This window comes from Monodelphis domestica, chromosome 8 (genome assembly GCF_027887165.1).
Source record: "Monodelphis domestica isolate mMonDom1 chromosome 8, mMonDom1.pri, whole genome shotgun sequence".
NCBI lineage: Eukaryota > Metazoa > Chordata > Mammalia > Didelphimorphia > Didelphidae > Monodelphis > Monodelphis domestica.
This window is the reverse complement of record NC_077234.1, coordinates 236,045,624-236,070,478: the sequence shown is the minus strand read 5'-3', so window position 1 is coordinate 236,070,478 and position 24,855 is coordinate 236,045,624. Positions and strand designations below refer to the sequence as shown.

At 39.7% G+C, this 24,855-nt stretch overlaps 1 protein-coding gene across 5 annotated transcripts in view; it reads left to right on the top strand.

Moving 5' to 3' along the window:
- The window catches only part of ASB11 (ankyrin repeat and SOCS box containing 11), a 139,432-nt gene that overhangs the window by 99,819 nt on the left and 14,758 nt on the right, over positions 1–24,855 (top strand). For all 5 annotated transcript variants that reach the window (XM_056808465.1, XM_056808466.1, XM_056808467.1 and 2 more), the window contains 4 exons: positions 3,027–3,106; positions 19,895–20,002; positions 20,952–21,102; positions 22,599–22,733. In XM_056808465.1, coding sequence (XP_056664443.1) covers positions 3,027–3,106; positions 19,895–20,002; positions 20,952–21,102; positions 22,599–22,733 — 474 coding nt within the window. The remainder of the gene's footprint in view (positions 1–3,026; positions 3,107–19,894; positions 20,003–20,951; positions 21,103–22,598; positions 22,734–24,855) is intronic.

Here is a 24,855-nt window from a genome sequence, read left to right as displayed (position 1 = left end):
CATCTGGACCAGTCCCATCCCTCGTGTGTGTCTGTGTTTTATCTCTGAAAATACTACTTACCCTTTAAGCTTCAGCTCAAAAGCCAATTTCTCCATGAGCTCGATCCCTCCAGTTGTTAACGAACTCCTTCCCTTCATGGACCTCCCATAAAACTTAGGGCCTCTCTTTGTGTTCAATCACACGTTAGTTTGTTACATAACTTTTTTGTCTGGTCATGGATCATTTGTTTAGATGAGGTTTAATGAGCTATAGAGTGGAAGCAATAAGACCTACAGAATTCATCAGTCAGCATAACTTATTCTGCTGTTTGGTTTGGATTCCTTTTGTTCCATTTAATCAGTCAAATTAAGGCCAGGAAAAGTCCCTGTTCACATCACTGTTTATGATCAGAGATATTGGGCTAGAAAAAGAGATGTGTGTGTGTGTGTGTGTGTGTGTGTGTGAGAGAGAGAGAGAGAGAGGAGAGAGAGAGAGAGAGGAGAGAGAGAGAGAGAGAGGAACAGGGAAAAGGGAGGGGGAGAGAGAGAGAGAGAGAGAGAGAGAGAGAGAGAGAGAGAGAGAGAGAGAGAGAGAGAGAGAGAGTAGGAACAGCTAAGTGATTCAGTGGATAGAGTCAGTTCTGGAGATGGGAGATCCTGGGTTCAAGTCCAGGCTTAGTTACTTCATAGCTGGGTGACCCTGGGCAAGTCAGTTAAGCCTCCCTGTCTAGCCCTTATCACTCTTCTGGGTCTCTAAGAGGAGACTGCACCACTGTTGGGTCCCCCCCCCCCTTTATTTCCTTTAAAGTTGAGAGAAATAGAGGAGAGAGAGACACACAGAGAGGAGACAGAGAGAGAGAGACAGAGAGAGAGACAGAGACAGAGAGAGAGAGAGAGAGACAGAGAGAGAGAGAGGAGAGAGAGAGAGAGAGAGAGAGAGAGAGAGAGAGAGAGAGAGAGAGAGAGAGAGAGAGAGAGAAGGAGAAAGAATATATACATGAATATCTATCTACACACATATAAAACACATGTATGTTTGTATAATATATGACAGATAGATGGCTCATTGAATAAAGCATCAGAAAGATCTGAGTTCAAATGTGGCCCCAGACACCAACTAGCTGCGTGATCCTGGGCAAGTCACTTCACCTCTTTTGGCCTCAGGTTCCTCATCTGTAGAATGTGTTTAGCAGCAACTACATCACAGTGGCTGTAAAGACTAAAATGAGACAGGATTTGCCAAGAAGCACTTGGTGTGATGCTGGGCTTATGGCGGGGGCTCTATAAATGCTTCCGCCCTTCCCTTCCCATTTTTAAAGCCAGGCTGTAAAAAGGGACGGGAGAGAGCTCTACTGTCAGCCAGGTGCCCGCTCACCCGAATCTTTTAACTTGTGCCTGCTGAGAAGGGCTCTCATCTGCAGCGTTCAGGCCCGTGCCGGGCTGCCCTAGAACAACTCTCCATTCGAGAATGGCATGCGTGTTCCAAGCCGTTCCGGGCTCTCCCCGCGTGCGGGCAACCCCCGCATGGAGGGCACGGTCAGACGGAGCTGGCTTCCCGGGGCTGCCAAGGCTGAAGACAGCTCCCGCGAGCTAGACCATTCTGTGGAGGCTTCGCGCCAGACGCTTTCTGTAACCAAGCCAGCTCCCAGCCCAGTTAATGGGAAATTTTGCAGATCCGGGATCAGGGTTCCGGTTCCCGCCGAAAATGGGACCCTTCAGGGACTCCTGATTTGAAGCAGGACCCGAAGCCTTTCCCTGGCTCATTGGAGGAGGCCGTGGGAGGAGAGCCGGAACAGCCCGTTATAATTTTTTTAAGCCTGTTGATCGCCCCGCCCCCTCCTCGTCCACCCCCGCCTCCTTCGCTCTGACCGAAGCATCTGTGTAAACCCCAGTCCAGGGAAGCCCCCTCTACAAGAGGCGGGTCTCTGGGCTGTCTGAGAACGGGCAGAAGTCGGGAATGGAGCCGTGGGGTTGATCCCAGGAGCGGCCGCTGTGTTGCCAGCCTGGGTGAGAGAGGAAGACCCACTACCCAAGTCCGTGTGTATATGGACAGCTGGCTGATGCAGTGGATAGAGCTCGGGGCCTGGCCTTGGGAAGACCCTTCCTGAGTTCAAAAATGGCTCTAGACTCCTAGTAGCTGGGTGACCCTGGGCGAGTCATTTCACACTGTTTGCCTCAGTTTCCTCAACTATAAAATGAACTGGAAAAGGAAATGGCAAATAACTCCAAGAAAACCCCAAATGAGGTCGCATAGTCGGACAACTGAAAGCAACCAACCAACAACAATGTATAAATGCATATATTGCATATAGTATATGTGTATAGTGTATCTATGTTATGTAGATATGTAATATGTATTTGTATATGTAAACACATGTATATGTACACGTATGTTTTTCTTTAAGGATATTCATCAGTCTGGTAACTAATATTGATAATATTACTTTATTAATTAGTCATGTTAATGGATATATGTTGATGTTAATATCTATTGATTTTAGTTTTACACACACACACACACACACACACACACACACACACACACAGGCCGTCCCTAGGCTTTTCTTGCAAAGATACTGGAGTGGTTTGCAGTTCCCTTCTCCAGTGGATCACTATTTGTCAGAACTCTGCCATGACCTGTCCATCTTGGGTCACCCAGCTCTGCCATGGCAAGGCTGTGCTCTAGGAGGGGACCTCTGGCATCCAAGGATCACGTTTTTAAAAATGGAAGTTCCTTAAAGGCTGTCTAGTCTAAACTCCATCATTTTATAGAGGCGAAAACTGAGGTGTGGAGAGGTCAGAGAATTACCTTTGGTCACACAGATCATCAGAGACACCTTTGGGATTGGAACCCAGGTCCTCTGACTCCAAATCCATCCGGTGTTTGCACTGTATAGAAGGGAAACATACCTGATGCTCGTCCTTGGTCTTTGAGCCGAATAGGCTCTCATCCATTGAGAGGCGATGACGTGCCCTTAAATCTTAGGTTCTACCTAACTCAGTTGTGGCCTGAAATGTCATTAACCACTTCCTCCATCTTTACACAGATTTTGTGTCTGATTGGTCTCCCATGCATGATGCTGCTATTAATGGACGTCTCCTTTCTCTAAGGATGCTCATCAGTCAGGTAGCTTTTTTATGAATATCATTGATATGAATGAGTAATTATTTATTAATTATGAAACAGGCCAAACTTAATTTATCAATGTTATTAACATTTACTTCTAGTAGCATGTTATTTTATTAATATAAACGATGAATATGGCTGTCAGCTTTGGGCCCCACGTGTTAAATCACATTGTGATGTCTCCTGCAGAATGGGGACGCTGTGATCCCCTCCCTCCCTCCCTCCCTTCCTCAACTCAGGAAAATACTAGGAGAGTTGGTCAGTGTGGCTATAGATCTTGCTTTATGTAAGAGGGAAGTTAGTGACAACTGACATTCATGTAGCATTAAAAAAAATCCTTATCTTCTACTTTAGAATCGATACTAAGTACTGGTTCCAAGGCAGAAGAGTGGTAAGGGCTAGTCAAAGGGGGTTAAGTGTCTTGCCCAGGGTCCCACAGCTAGGAAGTGTCTGAGGTTACATTTGAACCCAGGACCTTTGAACTCCAGGCCTGGCTCTCAATTCACTGAGCCACCTACTTGCTACAAATTCATTTAAAATCATGATGAAACCCATTTACATTTTTGTTTGAAATCCTGGTTTATATGTTGTTCAAAATATTCTGTTGCTCTTATAAGAATACTGGTAAAACTACAAGTCATTTTAAATAGAATATATATAAACTTATTGGAGGGTTTATTATTATTTTATTGAGTTTATAGAAGAGGACTTTATATGTCAGTACTCATTTAATCACAAAACAAAGTCTTCCCCCCCCCCCCCCCGCCCCAACTGCTTGGTAGTTTGTAGAACATTAATTGTATAAAAAATGTAAAAAAAAAAAGTTCAAATCTGATCTCAGAGGTTTCTCAGATGTTTGATCTGGGGCCAGTCACTTAACTTTCACTTGCCCTTTTCCCCTTCTGTCAGAAAGAGCCTAAAAACAAAAACAAAGCAAACAAAAACCCCTCAACAACAAGAAAGATGAGAACAAGGTAATCACAACACCAATACATAATAAAATCATTTATGTAGTTCTTTCCTATTTGAAGGGCACTTTTGGCTCTATCTATTGGACCTTTGGGGTAGCTAGAGGGCCAGGAGGACCTCAGGTCCTTCACTAGCTGGGTGACGCCTCAAGTCACTTAGCCTGTTTGTCTCAGTTTCTTCAGTCGTAAAATGAGCTGGAGGAGGACATGAGTTTCTTTGCCAAGAAAACTCCAAATGGGGTTATGAAGAGTAAGAGGACATGACTGGAACAAGTGAACAACGACGTATCACATGTGTTTGCAAAAACCTGTAGTATTTGTTGCCGGTTCAGGGGGTGAGAAAACAGGGTCAGGGAAATTAAGTGGCCTGGCCCCGGTCAGGGAAGTTGTCAGCCTCGCTGGGCGACTTTGGACGCAGATCTGTTTGACTCCAAATCTAGCACTTTCCATCATACGATGGGGAAGGGAAGTTCTCTCTCTGAAACAATGAATTAAGAACAACTATGCAAACTAAAATCCCTCTGGAGAGGCCCACTCGGACCTACAGAACTGACAAAGAAAAATGAGAAAATTCATCTGATTGCTATTGGCGTTAGTCTGGTGAGAACGCTTTCTTGGAGCCATTCTCTAAGGCCACATTTCCCACGGTGGGATTATGGAGGCAAGAAGTGCACTACCAGAGCAATGCAAATAGCCATATCCTTTGACCCAGTAATCTCACCATGGAAAATGGGTCCTAAGAGAATCACCATTAATAAATAAGAACCATCTGTGCAAGTTATTTATAGTGATATTCTTTGTACATCTAAATGCCGGACTGGAGGAAACTTACAGAAAATACAATTGTGGCACGTTTGTAATGAAATAAGAGAAGGCAATTTAAAAGAGATATGAGTATTACAAAGCAATGGCAAGTCACATCAATTTTATGATTCATGGATTTCGAAATGAAGGCTCTTTAGGGCCCATCTAGTCCAAACCCTTCATTTTAGAGAGGAAAAGACTAGGACCAGAGAGGCATACAGTGGAAGGCACATCTGAGTTTTGAACCTAGATGTTGCCTTCTGTATCTTTTAGCAACCTCATTCCCTCTCATGGCTTCAATGACCACATAAATATCTATTTCTGACTTCTATTCTCCAGCCTCAAGCAACTAAACAGACATATTTATTAAATGCTTACTATGTGCCAGGCAGCCAACTAAAGAATAACATTCAGGAGCAGTTAGGTAGCTTAGCAAATAGAGAGCCAGCTCTGGAGAGGATCTGGGTTCAAATCTGGTCTCAGACACTTCCTAGTCATGTGACCCTGAACAAATCACTTAATCCCAATTGCCTAGCCCTTACCACTCTTCCACCTTGGAACCAATGCTTAGTATTAATTCTAAGATGAAAGGTAATGGTTTTAAAAAACACAGACATTCACCCCAGATATCCTACCATTGGCTGCAGTGCTAAATCTATGCCACCTGATTAAACTATTTCATCTAGATTCTCATGTTTGAAATATCTTATACCCCTAATTTCTCATCTTTAGCTAATAGGACCTATCCCCCAATCTCATCCCACAACTTTTCTGACTCTACCAACCTAAGACACATAGGTAGTAAATGACAAAAATGGGATTTGAACCTAGTTTTCATGGCTCCCAGTTACACTGTAACAGAGGAGGACACAAACATTGCAAATGAAAGTCGGGCACTCAGTGCTATCAGCTTAAAATTTTTTTCTTTCTTTCTTTCTTTCTTTCTTTCTTTCTTTCTTTCTTTCTTTCTTTCTTTCTTTCTTTCTTTCTTTCTTTCTTTCTTTCTTTCTTTCTTTCTTTCTTTCTTTCTTTCTTTCTTTCTTTCTTTCTTTCTTTCTTTCTTTCTTTCTTTCTTTCTTTCTTTCTTTCTTTCTTTCTTTCTTTCTTTTTCTTTCTTCCTGTTTCCTTTCCTTCATTCTTTTTAATTTCCTTCCTTCCTTCCTTCCTTCCTTCCTTCCCTCCCTCCCTCTTCCCTCCCTTCCTTCCTTCCTTCCTTCCTTCCTTCCTTCCTTCCTTCCTTCCTTCCTTCCTTCCTTCCTTCCTTCCTTCCTTCCTTCCTTCCTTCCTTCCTTCCTTCCTCCCTGCCTAATATATTAGATAGATATTTCTACTTGTTCTATCTCTCCTCCTGTTCCTCTTTATACCACTGCCAGGTAATCTTCTTTGGCACATCACCATATAATTCTCTTACTAAATAATCTTTGTTGTCCTGTTACCCACAAATTGAAGTTTAAATTTTTTTGCCTAGCTTTCAAGGACTTTCACAATTTGGTACTATATTACCTTTTCTGCCTCTATACACTTTTACCCCCAGACAAGCTGAGATGCTTTCAATCAATCAGTAAACATTTATAAAGCACCTACTATGTGCTATCACTATGCTGGGAGCTAAGGAAACAAAAAAGACAAAAGGCAGTCTCTATCCTCCATACTTTATTGCTTTTGTGCCTTCACTGACTGTTTTATTTTTTATTTGATTATTTTTTAAACCCTCACCTTCCGTCTTGGAGTCAATACTGTGTATTGTGGTAAAGGCTAGGCAATGGGGGTCAAGTGACTTGCCCAGGGTTACACAGCTGGGAAGTGTCTGAGGCCAGAGTTGAACCCAGGAACTCCCATCTCTAGGCCTGGCTCTCAATCTGCTGAGTTACCCAGCTGCCTCCCACTCTGGCTGTTTTATATTTCTCTTCATTTACAGAATTCTGATTTGCACATTAATGCCTAACTCAAATGCCACTTCCTCTATGCAGGCTTCCCCAATTTCCCTTATTTTCCACAGACCTTCCCCACAGGACTTCCTGCCCTATTTAGGAAGCTAGGATAGTGCATTAAGCATATTAAACATTTAATAAATGAAATGTTGAATGTGCAAATGTTTTGAATATAATAAATCGATGTTAAAATATTTGTTGAATTGAACTGAATAGAAACAATTTCAATTATTAAGCATAGAAAATCTTTTAAAATAAAGTTTCTTAATCTGAGGTCCATGGACTTAAAAGAATAACTATATTTCAATACAGTTGCTTTCCTTTGTAGTCTTATATTTTTTATTTTAGGGATTTAAAGACATTATTCTGAGAAGGGGGTCCATAGGCTTTACCAGACTGACTGACACAAATAAAAGGTTTAGAACCCTTCTTTAGGGCAAGCTACTGAAATAAAAGGATGAGTAGAACCAAATCCCTTTCTCACCAGTTATTAGCTTTGCCTGACCTCATGTACTAGGTCGAGGTCTAAACAGAGTTTCTTGGCAATTTGTCCTCAACATTCAGACTTGCTTGACCTTGGCTTACTTATCTTCACTTCCTTCTCTAACCCAGATTTATAGACCTTGTTTAGGTTAATCATAGGGAAGGTTTCAACGGCCTTTTCTACCCCTCTCTTACAAAACATCTTGCTTCCTGTATCTACACTTGGTCAAATAGCAAAGATAAAGTCAATCCTCTGTATTACTCCTCATTTTTTTCCTTTCAGAACAAGATGTTTATCTCCACTTTGTTCTTTGTATTTTATTCCTTTAACATTTTCACTTCTTGGTACATAGGTGAGAGGAATCCTTAGCTCAAGAAAACCCTGGGTTAATTTCTATAGCCACCATACTAGTTACATCATAGGTCCACTGCTAAGTAATCTTCCACTGGTAGACAGAATTTCCTCGTTGTATTTCCTACCCTATTGAAACTACAGCTTTGTACTAAAAGCAAGAACATGTTGAATTTCATATAATGCCTGTTAATTTAGGTTGTTTGTAGCCTTTGTTATCATCAATGATGGCAGGTATTAAAGTTGAGAGGTGAAATAATTCATCATTAAATGTTTATTAATGACTTTTTATGTGATCGACACCAGGAATACAAGAAGCAATCCAGTAAACATTTATGAAATACCTACTATGTGCCAGGCATGTGCTAAGCATTGGGGATGCAATCAATGAAAAGAAAGGCAATCCTTGCCTTCAAAGAGTATACATTCTACAGAAAAGAGAGATACAGAGTTATCTTTTTCTATGGAGTTGACACTAGCGAGGGCAGCAGATTCAGTGTTGCAAATCATGAAACAACTCCTATTCTCAAGGAGTTTAAATTCTAATGGGGGATTATTTCCATCCCTTAAGGTCCATGTGAATGTCAATTATTCTTTTTAATCTTATTGGAGGAGAGAATTCCCCCACTCTACTTTCCTACCCCAGTGAGACCATAGCTTTGTTCCAAAAGCAAAAATATGGTAGATGGGTATCCATTGACTTCTTGTTGAGAAAGCTGAGAAAATGACCTTTACTTTGATAGATGGCATCCATCATTATGGCTGGAGCCTGTGTGTGTGTGTGTGTGTGTGTGTGTGTGTGTGTGTGTGTGTGTTACAGAGTGATTAAATGAATTTCAAATGAGGAAATGTCCTTGAGGGATGATGACCAGGAGGCAGCAGTGAGAATCATCACCCTTTACTCCTAGGCCTTTGCATGGGAATAGTGGGATTAGTGACCTTGACTGGAGAGGGTTTCAGGTGATCTAGTCTCCTGAAGGGAGAGCCAGATGTCAGTTAAAGCAAAGGAGGTAAAGGAATGTTGGAGAAGCACTTCAAAGCATAGTATGTCAACAAATATTGACAAAAGATCTAGGTTTCTGTTTTAGAAATATCTTGTTTTTCTTCAATTACAAGAAAAATATTTTTAACCTTCATTTTTAAAACGTTTGAGCCAAATTCTCCCCCATCCTTCCCTTCCTTTCTTCCCCCCCTCCCTGAGACAGCAAATAATATGATATAGATTTTACATGAATAATACTATAAAATACTTTTCCATATTTGTATTTTATGAAAGAGAATTTGAATGAACAAAAGAAAAAAAGTGAAATGTAGTATGCCTTGGTCTGCATTTAGTCTCCATCTGTTCTTTCTCTGGAGGCAGATGGCATTTTTCATCATGAGTCCTTGAGGATTTTCTTGGATTACTGTATTATTAGGAATAGCAAAGTCATTCATAAATGATCATCATATAACATCAGTGTTATTGTGGACAATGTTCTTCCAGTTCTGCTCATTTCACTTTGTATCAGTTCATGTAGTTCTTTCTAGGCATTTCTTAAATCTAGATTTGATTTCTAAATGGTACTTTGGAGCTTAGGCATTAAGCAGATTGGACTGGAGTGTCCTAGGAAAACAGTGATTATAGTTCAACCCTAAGGGTTCTGGTCTTCTGAGAAAAATGGAAAAAGTCTCAAATTCAGAGTAATTCTGCTTTTGGAAACACATTTATTAGGAAACAAACTAATAGCTCTTGAGTATGTGCCACTTAGAGAGTGACAGTTCTATAGCAACAGTCTGGGAAATTAGCATCCTAGCTCCAAGCCAGGAAGGTCATCTTCTCCTTTGTGACTCCTCCAGTGGTCCTACATCTTTAGGGATACAAAGAAATGCAAAGGATAGGACCAACCACAGGTATTTATGAGAAACAGATCAGTCAAAATCAATCTTGAGCTAAAAAGGACATAATTAGAAATGGTTACCAAGGGGGTAGCTAGATGGCTCAGGGGATTGAGATACAGATTGAGATTGATTTGGTTCAAATGTGACTTTAGATACTTCCTACCTGTGTGATCCTGGGCAATTCACTTCACCCAGTTTGCCTAGCCCCTATTGTTCTAATGCTTTGGAAGATGGAAGATAACAGGTAAAAAAAAAAAAGAAATGATTTCCAAGCCCAATCCTCTTTTTAGCACACAATAGGGTTTATTTCTTCACTCAGTGTTCCAGGCACCAGAACAAGACATCTACATTTTTTGAAAAATGAAACAAATAAAACCCAAGTTATAACTCCTCCCTTTAGATTTTTTTTTAGAATCTCCATTGCAACTGAGAGTTTGAGGAAGAGAAAGATGTGGCCCCTGACCATTGAGGTTTACTGCTACTCTACAAGTAGGGGAAGGCTCTGCTACCTGTCTTTTCTTCCAATGTTATCTTTTTGCTTACTTAAGAAATTTTGGAACCTCCTGTTGTAGGGGGAAAAACCTGCCCCTCCATTCCTGATCTCTCATGAGGTCACTCTTCTCATAGTGGTGGGAAATGTAATTCCCAGGGTCTTCAGTGATTTAGATCTGCAGTCAGAAAGACTCATTTTCCTGAGTTCATATCTGGCCTGAGGGACTTACTAACTATATTAGCCCAGGCAAGCCACTTAACTTTGTTTGCCTCAGTTTCCTCATCTATAAAATGAACTGGAGAAGGAAATGGCAAAACACTTCCGTATCTTTACCAAGAAAACTCCAAATGAGGTTATAAAGAGTTGGACATGACTAAAATAATTGAGCTATCCCTAATGAATAAAGCCAAGATTTTTTCCAAATAGATGCTAAAATTTTGCCCCCTTGAGGAACATACCCTCTATTAGGAGGGAGAAACCAGGTATGCCTTGGCAGCATAAGCTATTTAAAGAATATAGTAAAGGCTATAACAAAATGCCAAGGAATTTTAAAAGACAGAGTGGTCAAGTGGTCATTTCTCTCTGGAGGCATCTGGAAAGGGGACTTATAAAAGCCCACCACTTGTCCTAGGTTCTGGAAGATGGACAATATTTTGCTAGGTGGAGGGAGCAAGCAGAGTTTTGAATTGGAGCAAGTTTGCGAACAAGCAGTTAAATTCACTTTAGGGAATTTGTGAGTTAAAGGAACTACGGGGTGAGTCTCTTTGTAACACGAATAATTTGTTTTTAATTTTGAATTTTCATAAATTAAACATAGATAAGCACATCTGTAGGGGTTTTCCCCGCAAAAAATTCCAGTCATGGCCAAAATAGTCTAACATATCAGGGGAGCCACCAATTCTTGCTCAGGAACATTCTTCCTTAATCTTAAAATCTGACCCATCAAAGAGAAAAATCATTATAATCTTGCTGCAAATATTCAGAGCAGAGCAGAGACATTTAGAAAGGAGCTGATAGCATATCCTGTAGAGGCCTATAGTGTACTTGTCCAAGTACAAAAGGCCATACTGAAGATTCAGGTTAAGGTCAGTTGGTCAGTAAGCCTTTAATGGATGTTCATTGTGTACTGAATGAGATGAAGTTTTTTTTTTTTTTTTAAATATATTTTATTTGATCATTTCCAAGCATTATTCGTTAAAGACATAGATCATTTTCTTTTCCTCCCCCCCACCCCCCATAGCCGACGCGTAAGTCCACTGGGCATTAGATGTTTTCTTGATTTGAACCCATTGCTTTGTTGATAGTATTTGCACTAGAGTGTTCATTTAAAGTCTATCCTCTGTCATGTCCCCTCAACCTCTGTCTTCAGGCAGTTGCTTTTTCTCGGTGTTTCCACTCCCATAGTTTATCCTTTGCTTATGAATGGTGTTTTTTTTCTCCTGGATCCCTGAAAGTTGTTCAGGGACATTACACCGCCCCTAATGGAGAAGTCCATTACGTTCGATTATACCACAGTGTATTAGTCTCTGTGTACAATGTTCTCCTGGTTCTGCTCCTCTCGCTCTGCATCACTTCCTGGAGGTTGTTCCAGTCTCCATGGAACTTCTCCACTTTATTATTCCTTTGAGCACAATAGTATTCCATCACCAACATATACCACAGTTTGTTCAGCCATTCCCCAATTGATGGGCATCCCCTCGTTTTCCAGTTTTGGGCCACCACAAAGAGCGCAGCTATGAATATTTTTGTACAAGTCTTTGTGTCCATTATCTCTTTGGGGTACAGACCCAGCAGTGCTATGGCTGGGTCAAAGGGTAGATATTCTTTTGTCGCCCTTTGGGCATAGTTCCAAATTGCCCTCCAGAATGGTTGGATCAGTTCACAGCTCCACCAGCAATGAATTAATGTCCCTACTTTGCCACATCCCCTCCAGCATTCATTACTTTCCTTTGCTGTTATGTTAGCCAATCTGCTAGGTGTAAGGTGATACCTCAGAGTTGTTTTGATTTGCATCTCTCTGATTATAAGAGATGTAGAACACTTCTTCATGTGCTTGTTAATAGTTTTGATTTCTTTATCTGAGAACTGCCTATCCATTTCCCTTGCCCATTTATCAATTGGAGAATGGCTTGATTTTTTGTACAATTGATTTAGCTCATTATAAATATGAGTAATTAAACCTTTGTCAGAGGTTTCTATGAAGATTTTTTCCCAATTTGTTGTTTCCCTTCTGATTTTAGTTATATTGGTTTTGTTTGTACAAAAGCTTTTTAGTTTGATGTAGTCAAAATTATTTATTTTACATTTTGTGATTCTTTCTAAGTCTTGCTTGGTTTTAAAATCTTTCCCTTCCCAAAGGTCTGACATGTATACTATTCTGTGTTTACCCAATTTACTTATGGTTTCCTTCTTTATGTTTAAGTCACTCACCCATTTTGAATTTATCTTGGTGTAGGGTGTGAGGTGTTGATCTATTCCTAGTCTCTCCCACACTGTCTTCCAATTTTCCCAGCAGTTTTTATCGAATAGTGGATTTTTGTCCCAAAAGCTGGGATCTTTGGGTTTATCGTATACTGTCTTGCTGAGGTCGTTTTCCCCCAGTCTATTCCACTGATCTTCCTTTCTGTTTCTTAGCCAGTACCAAATTGTTTTGATGACTGCTGCTTTGTAATATAGTTTGAGGTCTGGGACTGCAAGGCCCCCATCATATGTGTTTTTTTTCATTATTTCCCTGGATATCCTTGATCTTTTGTTCTTCCAAATGAACTTTGTTATGGTTTTTTCTAAATCAGTGAAGAAGTATTTTGGTAGTTCAATGGGTATGGCACTAAATAGATAAATAAGTTTGGGTAGGATGGTCATTTTTATTATATTGGCTCGTCCTATCCATGAGCAGTTAATGTTTTTCCAATTGTTCAAGTCTAGTTTTAGTTGTGTGGCGAGTGTTTTGTAGTTGTGTTCATATAGTTCCTGTGTTTGTCTTGGGAGATAGATTCCTAGGTATTTTATTTTGTCTAAGGTGATTTTGAATGGGATTTCTCTTTCTAGTTCTTGCTGCTGAGCTGTGTTGGAGATATATAGAAAAGCTGATGATTTATGTGGGTTTATTTTGTATCCTGCAACTTTGCTAAAGTTGTTGATTATTTCAATTAGCTTTTTGGTTGAATCTCTAGGATTCTTTAAGTAGACCATCATGTCATCCGCAAAGAGTGATAACTTGGTCTCCTCCTTGCCTATTCTGATACCTTCAATTTCTTTATCTTCTCTAATTGCTACTGCTAGTGTTTCTAGTACAATGTCAAATAGTAGAGGTGATAATGGGCATCCTTGTTTCACTCCTGATCTTATTGGGAATGCATCTAGTTTATCCCCATTGCAGATGATATTAGCTGTTGGTTTTAGATATATACTGTTTATTGTTTTTAGGAATGACCCTTCTATTCCTATGCTTTCTAGTGTTTTTAATAGGAATGGGTGTTGTATTTTATCAAAGGCTTTTTCTGCATCTATTGAGATAATCATGTGGTTCTTGCTAGTTTGCTTGTTGATGTGGTCAATTATGTGGATGGTTTTCCTAATGTTGAACCAGCCCTGCATCCCTGGTATGAATCCTACTTGATCATGGTGAATGATCCTTCTGATCACTTGCTGGAGTCTTTTTGCTAGTATCCTATTTAAAATTTTTGTATCTATATTCATTAGGGAGATTGGTCTATAGTTTTCTTTCTCTGTTTTTGACCTGCCTGGTTTTGGAATCAGTACCATGTTTGTGTCGTAAAAGGAGTTTGGTAGAACTCCCTCTTTGCTTATTATGTCAAATAGTTTGTATAGTATTGGGGTTAACTGTTCTCTGAATGTTTGATAGAATTCACAGGTGAATCCATCAGGCCCTGGGGATTTTTTCTTAGGAAGTTCTTTGATGGCTTGATGGATTTCAATTTCTGATATGGGATTATTTAAGAATTCTATTTCCTCTTCTGTTAGTCTAGGCAGTTTGTATTTTTGTATATATTCATCCATTTCTCCTAAATTGGTGTATTTATTGCCATATAATTGGGCAAAGTAATTTCTAATGATTGCCTTAATTTCCTCCTCATTGGAGGTGCTGTCCCCCTTTTCATCTTTAATGCTGTGAATTTGCTTTTCTTCCTTCCTTTTTTTAATTAGATTGACCAGTACTTTGTCTATTTTGTTTGTTTTTTCAAAGTACCAGCTTCTTGTCTTATTTATTAAATCAATAGTTCTATCACTTTCGATTTTATTAATTTCTCCCTTAATTTTTAGGATTTCTAATTTGGTTTTCTGCTGGGGGTTTTTAATTTGATCGCTTTCGAGTTTTTTCAATTGCATTTCCAATTGATTGATCTCTGCTCTCCCTTGTTTGTTAATATGAGCTTTCAGGGATATGAATTTGCCTCTGATTACCGCTTTGGCTGCATCCCAAAAGGTTTGAAAGGATGTTTCGCCATTGTCATTTTCCTTGATGAAATTATTAATTGTTTCTATGATTTCTTCTTTAGCTAAACGGTTTTGGAGTATCATATTGTTTAATTTCCAATTGGTTTTAGATTTGGTTTTCCTTGTACCATTACTAATCATTATTTTTATTGCCTTGTGATCTGAGAAGGCTGCATTCATTATTTCTGCTTTTTTGCATTTGTGTGCTATGTTTCTGTGACCTAATGTATGGTCAATTTTTGTGAATGTGCCATGTGGTGCTGAGAAGAAGGTGTATTCCTTTTTATCCCTATTTATTTTTCTCCATATGTCTATTAATTCTAATTTTTCTAAGATTTCATTCACTTCTTTTACCTCTTTCTTATTTATTTTTTGATTTGATTTATCTAAATTTGATAATGGTTGGTTTAAGTCTCCCACTAGTATGGTTTTATTGTCTATTTCTTCCTTCAATTCTCCTAGTTTCTCCATTAGAAATTTGGGTGCTATATTATTTGGTGCATACATGTTGATTAATGATATTTCCTCATTGTCTAGAGTCCCTTTTAACAAAATATAATTACCTTCCCTATCCCTTTTGATCAGGTCTATTTTTGCATTGGCTTTATCAGATATCATGATTACCACTCCTGCCTTCTTTCTATCAGTTGAAGCCCAGAAGGTCTTACTCCATCCTTTAATTCTGACCTTGTGGGTGTCAACCCGCCTCATGTGTGTTTCTTGAAGACAACATATGGTAGGGTTTTGGATTCTAATCCATTCTGCTATTCGTCTACGTTTTATGGGTGAGTTCATCCCATTCACGTTCAAAGTTATGATTGTCATTTGTGGACTCCCTGGCATTTTGATTGCCTTCCCTAATTCTAACCTTTTCTTCTTCGGCTCTACCTTTTAGTCCAGTGATTTACTTTGAATCAGTCCCCCTTGTCCCCTCCCTTGATGTTTCCCTTTTTAGTCCCTCCCTTTTTGTTCCCTCCCCCTCCCCCCTCTCTTTCCCTCCCTTTTTGTTCTCCTTCTCCCCCTCCCCCCCTTGGTTTTCCCTTCTCCTTACCCTTGTTGGGTAAGATAGAATTCAAGATCCCAATGGATCTGGATGTTTTTCCCTCTCAGAGTTGATTTCCCTGAGATTGAGGTTTAAGTAAACCCCCCCCCCCCTCTCTTCCTCTCCTTCTTATAGGAGTTTTCTTCCCCTCCCCTTCCCCTGTGAATCTTTGTGTGAGAACCATTATTCTATTTGGTCTTTCTTTACCCCCTATTTATATATTACATTTTCCCCACATATTAGTATACATAGGTTGATATAAATGTAGTCCTTATAGAAGAGAGTTTGAGTAAAAGAAGATAACATTTTTCCCCTTTCCTTAATATTTACCTTTTCAGGTATTCCTTGCTCTTTGATTTTCGGTATCAAACTTTCCACAGAGCTCTGGTCTTTTCTTTGCAAAAAGTTGGAAGTCTTCTATTTTGTTGAATGCCCATACTTTCCCTTGGAAGTATATAGTCAGTTTTGCTGGGTAGCTGATTCTTGGTTGGAGACCCAGCTCTCTTGCCTTTCTGAAGATCATGTTCCATGCCTTACGATCATTCAGCGTAGAACTTGCAAGGTCTTGTGTGACCCTGATTGGCATTCCTTTATATCTAAATTGTCTTTTTCTGGCTTCCTGTAGGATTTTTTCTTTTGTTTGATAGCTTTGGAATTTGGCAATTACATTCCTGGGAGTTGTCTTTTGGGGGTTTAGTGTAGAAGGTGTTCTGTGAGCTCTGTCAGTGGCTGTATTGCCCCCTTGTTCTAGAATCTCTGGGCAATTTTCTTTGATTATATCTTGTATCACCATGTCCAGTTTGGTGTTTATTTCTGGCTTTTCTGGGAGTCCAATTATTCTTAAATTTTCTCTTCTCCCCCTGTTTTCCAGATCTATCACCTTGTCGGTGAGATATTTTATGTTCTCTTCTAATTTCTTGGTGTTTTGGCTTTGCTTTATTAGTTCTTGCTTTAAAGCCTGGTTTTCTTTTACAGTTTGGTCAAACTGGTTTTGTAGATGCGTGAATTTCTTTTGCATCATTTCCCACTTTTCCTCCCAGAGGGCTTCCATCTTTTTGGTCCTTTCTGATTCAAATTCTTCATGGGTTTGTGGAGAGTTTCTATTTCCTTTGGAGGATTTTGGAGAATTTTCTTGTATATCTTCTTCTATCTGCTCTGTATTTTGTATTTTGGCTCCATAGAATGTGTCCAGAGTCGCCCCTTTCTTCTTATTTTTCTTGGTATTTTGGGGCTTCTGTGCTTCTGTGGAGTTTGTCATCTCTGAACGTGGAGGATTGGCTTTTCTTGTCTTTGTCTGGTGATCAGAGGCTTTAGTCCTGGGCAGATGGTTCTATGACTTTCCCTGGGTTAAACTGAATATGCCTCACTGGAACTGGAATGGAAGGGTCGGACCACGAGGCCACACTCTCCCCCTGGCTCGATTTCCGGAAGTTGCCTTCAGAATCCCTGGCCGTGAGGCTGTTTCATCGGCCTGCGGGGGGATGGGCTGCCGCTTCCCCAAGCTCCGAGAGCACAGACTTTCACTGAGACTTGGATAGCAGGATCCAGCCCGTGAGGCTGTCTTGCCCGCCCTGAGGGTTGCTGTTGTTTTGACCAGCTCTCTGCAGCGGAGGCCCCAGGCAGTAACTTTCCCCCTGACCGACCAGCTCTTTGCAGCGGAGGCCCCAGGCAGTAACTTTCACCCGGACCTACCGGCTCTCTGCAGCGGAAGCCCCGGGCAGTAACTTTCACCCGGACTGGGACTTGGGTAGAAGACCCTGAGGGTTGTTGTTCCTCAGACCCTGCTCTCTGAGCCCGGCGCGGCTGCCGCTTCCGGGAGCCTTGGACTCTGCGCTCCTACCCCTGAGGTCCGAGTGATCTCGGGTTCTGGCTTTTAAGGGGAGCCGTACCTTTTGAACCGGGTCCAGGTCCAGGAGGAGGGTTCCCAGGGTCTGTGCTGTTGATCGTTTTGAATTTCGGCGCCTTAGGAGCTTCTAGTTTGAGATCGGTCGGGAAGGGTTTTCCGGAGATCTGAACTTCAGCTTTCTCTAAGCCGCCATCTTAACCGGAAGTCTCCATGAGATGAAGTTTTTAAGGAAAGGGAAGACACAGTCCCTGCCCTGATGAGATAAGCTATAAACAGAGCTAGCCAATGGGTTTTCCTCTAGCATCACCTCAAAAAGACTTTGGAGTTGAGCCCCTTTTTTGATCACACACCCTCATTTATGTTCCGAATACCAGGTATGTCCTTATTTAGGGAGCTTTTAATCTAGAAATGGGAAGCAGAATACCTAATTATTTTGGATGAACTCTTTTAAGTGCCCACAAAAATGATAAAGAATTGGGATTGTGTCAAAGGCAAATATTCTAAGGTTTATTGAAATGGCATTTGAAAAGTATTTTAACTTTTCTTGGAAAAAAGTTCAAGATATTAGAGTCATTAATCAGAGAAACCATGTAATAAAGTGACCTCAAGAATATTTCTAAAAATTAAATCTAGTTCTGTTGCTTGTCTGGGTGTATATTCCCTAAAGGCAAAAACAAAACAAAACATCTTTTTGTAAGACTTCTGATAATTCTCTCAAAGAGTCTCAGTCTAGGACCAACGACTTTGATATTTTTCTATACTTCTTAAGAGAATGAAGTAATCATAGCTCTGGAGCCCCACAGAAAAGGAGTGAATGACTACAAAGCCATTTTTCATTCAATAATGTAGGACCACAGGTTTAGAGCTGGACAAGACTAGATTGTTTGGGGGCATCTAGGTGCAATGGATTAAGTGCCAGGTCTGGAGTCAGGAAGACTCATCTTCCTGAATTCAAATTTAGTCACAGACACTCCCTAGTTGTGTGACCCTGGGCAAGTTGCTGCATCGTATTTGCCTCAGTTTCCTCACTTGTAAAATGAGCCAGAGAAGGAAATGGCAAACTACTCCAGGATCTCTGTCAAGAAAAGCCCAACATGGGATCACAAGAGTTGGACACTGAACAACAGCAACAAAGATTTTAGAGGTCTAGGAGTCTATTAAACCTCAACCTTGGGGAACTATGAGATAATTGGTAAACAAGCATTTATTTAAATACCTACTATGTTCAAGGTCAATGCTAGGTGCTGGGGGGATACAAATATAAAGAATCAAGCTATTCCTACTCTCAATGAATTCATGTCTAATGGGGGATTACTGCCATACGGAGGTGGTATGTAAATGCCAGTTATTATTATTTAAAAAGTCATTATAGACCAACCACAAGGATGGGAAAAGGGTGGCATAGACTTTATGGATTTCAAACAGGAAATATTATTGAGGTATTAGGGAAATAACCTGTTAATCTTAAAGGCCAACATGAGCTAATGTCTTTGGTTCTCTGGCCAGAGAAACTCAAAGACTATGTTAAAGCTTGAACATTAGAATAGTTTGAACAATTGAATAGCAGTTTCTTATTTCTCTTATCTCATTTTTCTATTAATAGATAATACTTACACCTTTATGGCAGAGAAAGAAAATAAGGGAGATTTAGCAACTTAGGAAATGAAGGGAAATTTGGGGAAAGTATTTTTTTCTGAAATATGGCAAAAAAAATCCTAGAAATTTCTTTTTTTTTTCCCTTCACACTTATATTTTCTAGTATTTCTGTGCTCTTATCACTATGGATCTTCCCACTAGAGATGCTGATTGCAAACCATTCACGCCTGCTCCTCCTATGCACTTCTCTGTAGCTTCCTATGAATTCATCTTTCATGCTGGAGGCTAAAACCTAAATGTTGAGAATCTCTAAATATTTACATCAAAGGATAAATTTATGAATAAATCAAACTGCATCTAATACATTTTATTTTTTAAAACCCTTACCTTCCATCCAAAAATTAATACTGTGTATTGGTTTCAAGGCAATAGAGCAGTAAGAGCTAGGCAATGGGAGGTTAAATGACTTCCCCAGGGTCACATAGCTAAGAAGTGTCTGAGGCCAGATTTGAACCCCGGAACTCTCACTTCTAGGCCTGGCTCTCAATTTACTGAGCCACCTAGCTGCTCCCTATCTAATACATTTTAATATTTCTCAGCCATCAAATTTTTGTAGGTCTCTATAGGGCACTAGTAAAAGTGTTTGTTATGTTCTCTTTTTTCTTTTTCTTTCATTTCATTTCATTTCTTTTTTTTTTGCCCAATACCTCCTCCAAGCTTTTAGAATTATTTTTTTTTTTGCATTTCTAGTCTGAGATACCCACATATTAATACTGGTAAGGCTTTATACTAGGTCCTAAGGATCCATCAGATAAGAGTCATGTTTGCTCTATTGACTCTTGCAGAGTGACTTTAAGGATACCCAATATGGTACCCAACTGGTACTACAGGTTGGTTTCTGCTCCCTTATTTTTGCCTCTTCCTCTTTCACAAGGGATATGGTGTAAACCTCGTTACAGCTGATCGAGTCTCTCCACTTCATGAAGCTTGCCTTGGGGGCCACCCAACTTGTGCTGGTGTTCTGTTGAAGCATGGGGCTCAGGTCAGTGCAATTCATATCCCGTCTTAGAAGTTGAGATGAAAAAACAACTCTTTAATTCCCTCAGGATATTTTTAAGTGCTTTAATCAGGTAGAGGTTAAAATACTAACAATGATCTATAGAATTTCATGTTAGTTAAATTTTTCTTAATCCTTAGAAGAAACTAAAATGCAAAATTCCAATCTGACAAGTGTTATTGTGAAGTCCATTTCCAGCTTTTTGACTTTGCTGAATTCAATCTGGCATTCATAGAATATTATATTAGTCAAATTAATTTTTAATCTTTCAAAACAACCTGAAATGTTGTGAACTCTGAATTTTCAGCTTTGAGTGATATAGATTAATAGAGCTGTAAGAACCCTTAGAAGTCATCCATTTTTATCTGTCTCACTGCTGAATTCAGTCTGGCATTCAGGTGGGTCCTGCAGTAAGAGAGGGCACCACAAGCAGGTAAGAGTAAGAAACTACTGTGTCTCCAGGGAAAAACTTAAACCTCATCATAAGCACATACATTGACCTTGATTTTCTACCATCATTTTCGTTATATGGTACCTCTGGGAAATAGCTGCCAATAGTTTCTCTTTTTCACGTTTCCTACTTTTTAATCAGTTTCTGGGAAGAGATATAGATGAGTGATAATGAAGACATACACTGGAAAGTGGGGTTAGCAGACCTTTGAAAATTTAGGAGAGATCAGGGCCATCTAAATGCTATCTGCCATCTCCATTTGGAAAGTCTTTCTCAACTTTCCTCCCTGCCTCCCCATCAGATACCCAATTTCCTCCCAAACTCTACTTTCTTTCTATTTTAGTATTGCTTTTCTTTTTGAAATGAACAAAACAATCATTTTATTTCTATTTGACTTGATTTATTTGTTTTTAGTTTATTTCAAAACGACACTGCTGAGTATTTGTCCTCTGTGTATAGATTCTTCTTTTCTTTGTTCTTCAGGTGGATGGAGTGACTGTTGATTGGCACACGCCTCTGTACAATGCCTGTGTTAGTGGAAGCCAGGACTGTGTGAACTTACTATTAGAACATGGAGCCAGTCCCCATGCTGTGTGTGATCTTGCATCTCCCATCCATGAAGCTGCCAAAAGAGGTAAATTTACAAAGGACTAATGTACTGGATGGCTTAGTGGATTTAAAGCCAGGTCTGAAGATCTGAGGTCCTAGATTCAAATCTGGACTCAGCCACTTCCCAGTTGTGTGACTATTCCTTTCTAATTTCAGAGATAGCAGTTCTCTGCCCATCTCCCTTTTCTTCCCCCATCTCCAAGGTCTTGAGGGTAGAAACTGTTTTTTGGGGGTGGGGGCGGTTTGTCTTTGTATCCACAGCACCTATTTTGTAATGGGCTTAATTCTTGTGTAACCAGTATCACTTTGCACTTGGAAGAAAGCAGAATGGCAGAAGGATGACGTGTGTCCCAAATGAAGCAGGTGTAAAATAAAAAGGATATAGATCCCATTGGCAAAGGCCATTAAAAAAGAATGAAAAGCATGATTTCAGGGTCCTCTGTTCAACAAAGTAGGTCAGTTTCCTATCTGAAAATGTAATTTCTGCAACTTCAACAGGCTGTAGACAAAGAATGCTAATTCTTTTTTTTTCTTTTCCCTGAATCCCTAGCTTTCATGCTTAACTCTGGAGAATTAATGCAAATTCTTCATTTCCTGTTGAATCAAAAGCAAAGAGGTTTATTAAGATAAGAGCTGGTTCTGCCATATTCACTGGATCAATGCTAGTGAAAAGCTTCATAGGGACAAGAAAAAAAGAACACGTTTTAAAAATCTGAAGTTTTGGCTTAAAGATCAACGAGTTTAGTTTAACCTGACTATATTTGCCTGACCCTGCCTCTTTGATCATCATGGATGTCTTCTTTTTCTCAGTTTTGTATGTGGGCACCAGAGATACCTGATGGTTGGACCAAGGCAAAATTTGTCTTTAATCCTCCCCCCCTCCCCACCTATCTCTTGGCAAAGTGCCAAGAAGATGAATTGACATTTTTGCCCCCATATCCATATCAGGTATTTTATTTTTATTTTACTACTAATGATATGGCAAAAATGGGGAAAAGAATGAAGATAGCTTTTGTCCCAGACCATTAAGAGGTTTTTTAATTCCCTTTCAGAATTAACCCTGCTAATTAATTGCTTCTCTACTAAAATCCTTCTGAGATGCCTTGTCATGATTCGGAGTTCATCTGAGGTTCAGGAGGGCTCTGCCAGCTCAGAGAGTGCTTCCAAACTGGAAAAGCTTCAAATGTAGCCTGGCAATGTACAGGCTGTTTCTGTTCTTTGAGGAGCTGCCTAGCTAGGTTCAAAGAAGCCTTTCACCAAAGGCTTGCTCACCAGATGGTAAAACCACGGCCACATCACTCCTGAAAGGGGTGGAAGGGATAGGATGTCTCTCTGTACAGGAGACACCCACAGCTGTTGAAAGCTTTCAGAGTTTCTGTTTGAACTTGCTCCTTCTTGGCTGAGTAAATGGCTTAGGTGCCAGCCTTATAGATAAGCCATCTCCAGATCTTGGGCTCTGGCAAGGGGAAAGCCATTTGTCTTTCATTAAGATGAATTATTTTATTTGTCTTTGACCCATAGGTCATCTGGGGTGTGTGGAATCCCTTGTATCTCATGGAGCAAATATAAATGAAAATATCAGGCACCTTGGCACTCCACTTTATGTGGCTTGTGAAAACCAGCAGATAGCCTGTGCCAAGAAGCTACTTGAATCAGGTAAAAAAATACCAATACATATTATTTTAAATAAAACTTAATTTATTTTATGAATAATATCTATATAAAATAGTATTTATAGTATATATAAATGATATGGATTATGAAACATGTTGTATAATGTGTTAATATAATAATATACACAATACAATATATAATAAATAATGTTATAATACATACTATCATGTAGACAATAATATAGGCAATACATATAATTTTCCAAGCCTTCTTATTCTCTTTGTAATATTTCATGTGAGTTTTCATTCCTGATCCTCCTTTTTCCTTGCCTAACTGTATACACAGGCCCTAATCTCTTGTAAAACTATCATGACTATTCTTTGTTTTCCTGAATCCCTTTTTGTGCTTGGAGTCCAGACTGAGAGTGAAATAGCCCCCTCTCCCTTATTTCCATCTATGGTGAACATCTTCCAGCTAAATCAGCCTGCTCACTGTCTTTCAGACAATTTTTCTTTGAGTCTGTTATTGTTTCCTTCCTCTAGTCTTCCTTCTTCCTGGGGCTTGGCTAGCTTTCCTCTCTGCTTTTCTGAATCCTCCCATATTTAAGACCCAGATCAAGCCCTGTTTTCTCTGGGAATAATTCCCTAACTGCTCCAGATAGAGCTCTGAACTCTCAAAGCTCTTAGGGTCCATGCTTCCCTTCTACCCTTCTAGGACTTACTTCCTTGTTTTTGCCCTTTAATTTGGGGTGATATAGGTGTGTGTGTGTGTGTGTGTGTGTGTACACAAAAAATGTATATTTACATAAAGACAAATGTAAGTATTGTTCTACTCTTTTTAAAAAAAAACCCTTTACCTTCTGTCTTAGAATTATTGGTTCCAAGACAGACAAGCAGTAAGGACTGTGCAACAGGGGTTAAGTTACTTGCCTCAGGTCACACAGCTAGGAAAATGCCTGAGGTCAGATTCCAACCCAAGTACTCCCATCTCTGGGCCCTGCTTTCAATCCACTGAGCCACCCTGCTGCCTCTTTTTCTGCTCTTTCTGAGTTGTGTCTGCCTCTCCATGGCCCCATTTAGAATTTCCTTGGCAAAGATGCTGGACTGGTTTGCTATTTCCTTTTCCAACTCATTTTACAGATGAGGAAACTGAGACACACAGGGCGGTGTAAAAATTATAATGATAATGAGATATATAAAATTAGATAGAAAAACTGTTCAGATACTTTTGATAGATATAATCAAAAGTATCTTTAGTGATGAAGTGAAGCTCAAAGTGAACTTCCCTTCAGGGCCAGGCACAAGGACGCTAAAGAGACTCAAAAAATAAAAGATTTATGGAAATATATAAGGATAAATAAAGGATTTCTAATTCTAAGGGATTCTAAATCTACCCAAATAAACTCCCAGGTTCTGCAAAGAACTGCTTCTCCTGTGTTTCACAGGCTATACTAATCCTCCCTGATCTGACTAACCCAAATTTATACTATCTAAATAAAAACTATTGCTATTATCCTTATAATTCTTAACTTCACCTTCAAATTATAAAATAGCAAAGGCTAGCTGGTTGAATCTCAACAAGAATCACGTTAGGACTCTGAACCTTAACAGACTCAGAGTCCAAACCAAAGACCAGGTTTTTCTTTGGTATTCTCAGAGTTAAATCAATCTATAAAAACCTCAATAGAGAGTCAATAGTGTTTCCCAAGTTGGGAAAGGAAAACACTGAGCTCCTTCAGATCTTTCCTTCAGACAGAGAGAGAGTCAAAGATGTTACCTCCTCCAGCCCTGAGAGAAAGTCTCTGAGTGTGTCTCTGCTAGAGATCAACAACCAACTGCCAGAGAGAGTAATTGACACAGAAAAATGGTTATAATTGTCAACAATTGAAATTAACACGCTCTCAGCTCTGCTTCAAACTCCAGTTCTTTTCTCAAGCAGCCACTTTACTTCTTATCCCTAAACTAATAAAACAGTACTTACTTTCTTTTTTTTTAATTTTATAGGATTTTATTTGATCATTTCCATGCATTATTCATTAAAGACAAAGATCATTTTCTTTTCCTCCTCCCCACCCCCCATAGCTGACGTGTGATTCCACTGGGTATCACATGTGTTCTTGATTCGAACCCATTGCCATGTTGTTAATATTTGCATTAGAGTGTTC